Here is a 5,594-nt window from a genome sequence, read left to right on the forward strand (position 1 = left end):
CAGAGAGAGGCGCACCGGTCCGGGTTGCCAAAATAAATATTTTTACGATGTCTCCAGGGACAGGTGCAGAAAATTCAACGCCAGAGGTTGCAACGCAAATAACAACCGCTACTCTAGTTTAGCTTGGTGCAACAGCGCGTGTGTGGTTGCCCGCTGCTATCTTGGAAAAGACAGAGGAGAAGGCGATGAGCGTATTACACGCTTCTTCTACAACACCAAGAGGGAGCAGTGCCAGAGATTCGTCTACAAAGGCGAGCAGGGGAACACGAACAACTTCGAAACAAGGGAAGAGTGTGACCGAAGCTGCTACCAACAAATCCGGAGCATTGACACGGAAACAGAGCGCCACCCGAACTGCAACTACCCCATGAAAAGAGGTTTTTGCCGACAGAACTTACAAATGTTTTTTTTCAATTCCGAGACGGGTGAATGCGAGTCTTTCTCCTTCGGCGGGTGCTTGGGTAACCCTAACAAGTTCGAAACCGAGCTTGAATGTAGGCAGAAATGTATGCCACCTCTCCCCCGGGATTAGACCAGCGCTGTGAGGCTGTCTCAAGTGTCCAGCATTTAGACAAACACCGCGAGTTGCTTACATTCTTACCTAACTAAGGTGTATACACCAATCCTGGCGCTTAATTTAAGCACACTATCTCTCTTCGAAAATATCATGCCTTTTGATTTTAATTTAAGAATTATTGAACTCGCAGAGCGAATATATCCCCCCCCCCCCCCCGCCTAATTATGCCTTGGGAAAGGGAAGGGAAATTATCAAAAATGTTTTTAAATTGCACATAGGCCAACTTGAGGCATGGAATTGAAAAATATAGTCACAGAAAAAAATCACGAGAAAGTTATAACGATAAAACATTCTTTTGGATATTATTGATTGATCGAGCATATTTATTTATTGTCAATTAAAAATATACATCTTCTTTTTACCACGTCTTCATTTGTCATATTTCCCTGTTGTACGTACCGCGCTCCTTCTGTTCTACTTTATTTCTCTTCCTCTTTCATTCTTTTTTTCTTTCTATCCTGCCGCTCCCCTTTCACAAAACCTGTCTTCATGGTTTTGTGAAAGACGCAAGCACCGCGGACTCTCTTTCAAATGTTTGCTAACCTCCTCAACGATGTTAACAAAACTAACTCCTGTTTGACTCAAGGTAAAAAAAAAACCGACCTACTGTTGAACTCAAATTCGATTCACTGAAATCATCGGCTTTGAGCCCAAATTGGGGAGACTTTGCCTATTCCTCGATCTGAACCTTGAGCTCAAGAAGAGATGGTCAAGTTTGTCGACCAACTACCTAAAGCTTTTGCTAAAGTCTAAAGACTGCCCACTGCCCACCCCTAATCACAACCAGCTTCGTATGCCGACCAACTACCTAAAGCTTTTGCTAAAGTCTAAAGACTGCCCACTGCCCACCCCTAATCACAACTAGCTTCGTATGCCGACCAACTACCCCAAGCTTTTGCTAAAGTCTAAAGACTGCCCACTGCTCACCCCTAATCACAACCAGCTTCGTATGCCGACCAACTACCCCAAGCTTTTGCTAAAGTTTAAAGACTGCCCACTGCTCACCCCTAATCACAACTAGCTTCGTATGCCGACCAACTACCCCAAGCTTTTGCTAAAGTCTAAAGACTGCCCACTGCTCACCCCTAATCACAACTAGCTTCGTATGCCGACCAACTACCCCAAGCTTTTGCTAAAGTCTAAAGACTGCCCACTGCTCACCCCTAATCACAACTAGCTTCGTATGCCGACCAACTACCCCAAGCTTTTGCTAAAGTCTAAAGACTGCCCACTGCTCACCCCTAATCACAACCAGCTTCGTATGCCGACCAACTACCCCAAGCTTTTGCTAAAGTCTAAAGACTGCCCACTGCCCACCCCTAATCACAACTAGCTTCGTATGCCGACCAACTACCTAAAGCTTTTGCTAAAGTCTAAAGACTGCCCACTGCCCACCGCTAATCACAACCAGCTTCGTATGCCGACCAACTACCCCAAGCTTTTGCTAAAGTCTAAAGACTGCCCACTGCTCACCCCTAATCACAACCAGCTTCGTATGCCGACCAACTACCCCAAGCTTTTGCTAAAGTCTAAAGACTGCCCACTGCTCACCCCTAATCACAACCAGCTTCGTATGCCGACCAACTACCCCAAGCTTTTGCTAAAGTCTAAAGACTGCCCACTGCCCACCCCTAATCACAACTAGCTTCGTATGCCGACCAACTACCCCAAGCTTTTGCTAAAGTCTAAAGACTGCCCACTGCTCACCCCTAATCACAACCAGCTTCGTATGTCGACCAACTACCTAAAGCTTTTGCTAAAGTCTAAAGACTGCCCACTGCCCACCGCTAATCACAACCAGCTTCGTATGCCGACCAACTACCCCAAGCTTTTGCTAAAGTCTAAAGACTGCCCACTGCCCACCGCTAATCACAACTAGCTTCGTATGCCGACCAACTACCCCAAGCTTTTGCTAAAGTCTAAAGACTGCCCACTCCCCACCGCTAATCACAACCAGCTTCGTATGCCGACCAACTACCCCAAGCTTTTGCTAAAGTCTAAAGACTGCCCACTGCTCACCCCTAATCACAACCAGCTTCGTATGCCGACCAACTACCCCAAGCTTTTGCTAAAGTCTAAAGACTGCCCACTGCTCACCCCTAATCACAACCAGCTTCGTATGCCGACCAACTACCCCAAGCTTTTGCTAAAGTCTAAAGACTGCCCACTGCTCACCCCTAATCACAACCAGCTTCGTATGCCGACCAACTACCCCAAGCTTTTGCTAAAGTCTAAAGACTGCCCACTGCTCACCCCTAATCACAACCAGCTTCGTATGCCGACCAACTACCCCAAGCTTTTGCTAAAGTCTAAAGACTGCCCACTGCCCACCCCTAATCACAACCAGCTTCGTATGCTAATTTATGTGTTCCTTTTTATTCCTGTTTACAGTTTTGTTGCTGTGGTGGTGGTTGTTGTTGTTGATGTGTGTGTGTGTGTGTGTGTGTGTGTGTGTGTGTGTGTGTGTGTGTGTGTGGTAGCCTATCAGTTCGAAATGTTCGGAGCCCCGAAGAGTGTGTTCTTCGCCAGGGCCACCGCCTTCCTTGTTGTTGTTGTTGTTGTTGTTTGTTTGTTTGTTTTTGGAAAGTGTTTTACGGAGCTCGCAACTGCTTAAGGTCATTTAATTATGAGCGCGAGGGATACATTAAACATTTTCGGTAGGTAGAAATTTTTTTAATTTGCCCCAGTGGCGGCCGAAGCCTACTCTTATCGATTTTAGACCACCAAGGGATCTTTAACGTGCGCAACTTACACACGGGACCCCCGAGATTTTTCGCCCTTGTCTAAGAAGGCTAGGTGTAGATCTTTCCTACCAGAAGATCAGGGGTGTGGCTGAAAGACAGCAGTAAGGAGGAGCCAAGGAGTAGCAGTAGAAAGGCTGCAGAAAGAGTCAGGAGCCCAGAGGAGGGAGCAAAGGAGGTGAGGGGGTGGGGGCAAAAAGTCGAAATTAAAGCAGACAACAGAACATTGCTAGAGAGCAGGAAAGGAGGTTGAAGGAGACGATTTTAGAGAAGAAAATATTTCGGTCGCTACCCGGATTCGAACCCGGGACCTTTGAATGAGAGGCCAACACCTTAACCTCTAAGCCTCAAGAGCCCCCTAGTATAGAGCAATAGAAGTAGAGAGCAATAGATGTATAGGGCAACAAAAGTATAGATTAGAATGTTTGAGGACAACAGTCAGGACACAAGGTATATTAATTTATTAGTTGGTTTTGAGGTGTGTGGACGCTTACATGCAATCCATCCATCACATTGTCTCTCTCTCTCTCTATCTCTCTCTCTCTCTCTCTCTCTCTCTCTCTCTCTCTCTCTCTCTCTTTCTCTGTCTCTCTCTGTCTCTCCCTGTTCTCTCTCTGTCTCTCTCTCTCTCTCTCACACACACACACACTCACACTCACACACACACAAACACACACACATTCACACACACACACACACATTCACACACACACACACACACACACACACACACACACACACACACACACACACATACGCATACACACACACACACACATGCACCCATACGTGCATGTGAGCACGCGTTTCCCAATCCTTTCCTTCCCCCATCCAGTCCCCTACCCATGTGTATGCTCGGTAAAGAGATAAACCAACAATTTGTTACCACCTTGGTACAAATCCAGTCCCCTTCCTATGTTTCTGCTCTGTAAAAGATAAACCCACGATAACAGCATGTGAGGCAGCGTGGTGGTATCAGGCTCTCGTCAATTTTTGGGCAAGTAGAGTTATTGGTATCATCTTAAAGCTTGTTCACTTGTCTTTATTTGGGTGGAAAAAAATATCCATTTATCTTGAATACAAGTCGAGATATTTGAGAATGAAGGAGGAGGGGGTCACCTGTTTTCAGAGGTAAAATGAGTGAGAAAATGGCTTCCAAAGATTAGTTATTTTCTTAGCTTTAGAGTCCGTGGTAATAGAAAATTGTCATTTTTTGTGCCTTTAAATAACGTTTTTGAAAAAAATCCACACGGAAATTAGTTCTTTAATGGGCATGAAAGGTGTTGAGCCAAAAAACTGAAATTCACAAAGCTGCGGAAAAATGCAAGTTTCTTCACTTTGATAATTTTGACGAGCGCCCGATTCCACCACGCTGCCTCACATATTATTATTCTGTCAACACCTCGGTATTAAGAGACCAGCATGGCGAGGTGCCAATATTATTACCCCCCCCCCCCCTGTTCACTATCTCTACTCCCAACACCTTCATAAATGCCTAGTACGTTTGCCTGTGCATTTCACCCAGACAAAACAGATACCAATCAAAAACAGATAAAATTTAAATTTTAAATGAAGCTTTTCGACCATAAATGAATTATCAAAGGTTTTCATGTTTAAAATAATCTTGAATGGAAGCCAATATATTATTTACGGTTGAAGTCTTTGAATCTAAAAAATTAAATATAATTTACATTTGTTGTGGGTGGAGGTTTTTTTTGGTTGTTGTTGTAGTTTGTTTGTTTATGTTCAGGATTTTTGTTTGTATCTTTGATCAATGTTCCAGTAACATCCACACAGAAATTGAAATGTGTTTGTAAATGGACTTAACGTAAAATGTGCTGATTCAGTCAAACAACGATAGCCAAGGTTTTCTATCGATTCGCAGAGAAAAAATTTCCCTAAATGTATTTTCTTTTGTTTTGTTTGTTTTTGTTTGTTTTTGTTTTTTTTGTTTTTGTTTTTTTTTGTTTTGTTGTTTTGTTGGGTTTTGGATTTGTTTGTTTGTTTGTTGGGGGGGGGGGTTTGGGGGGGGGGGATCAGGTGACCTTTTGTAAGAACTACCTATTTTGATTTCTTCCCTTACTAGAAATGTTTCACTTTCAGAGGTTAGAAAAATAGGACCTGGACGATTTTTTTAAACCCTGGGAATGGTCATATCTTTTATTCTTTTACACCTTTGGATACCGGGGGACCTTGCTCAGATGGTGACGATATTATATTGTTTTTCAAAACTGGGAACCTACCAGTACAACTTTTTTCTGGATGGGCCCATGGGG

The 5,594-nt window shown here is 44.0% G+C and overlaps 1 protein-coding gene across 1 annotated transcript in view; it reads left to right on the forward strand.

Annotated features, from left to right (window-relative positions):
* The first annotated feature begins 2,462 nt into the window (after positions 1 to 2,462).
* Positions 2,463 to 5,594, forward strand: part of LOC106011419 — a 5,122-nt gene continuing 1,990 nt past the window's right edge. The window contains exon 1 of the mRNA XM_013080993.1: positions 2,463 to 2,928. Coding sequence (XP_012936447.1) covers positions 2,463 to 2,928 — 466 coding nt within the window. The remainder of the gene's footprint in view (positions 2,929 to 5,594) is intronic.

The sequence above is a fragment of the Aplysia californica genome, unplaced genomic scaffold (assembly GCF_000002075.1).
Source record: "Aplysia californica isolate F4 #8 unplaced genomic scaffold, AplCal3.0 scaffold00110, whole genome shotgun sequence".
Classification (NCBI taxonomy): domain Eukaryota; kingdom Metazoa; phylum Mollusca; class Gastropoda; order Aplysiida; family Aplysiidae; genus Aplysia; species Aplysia californica.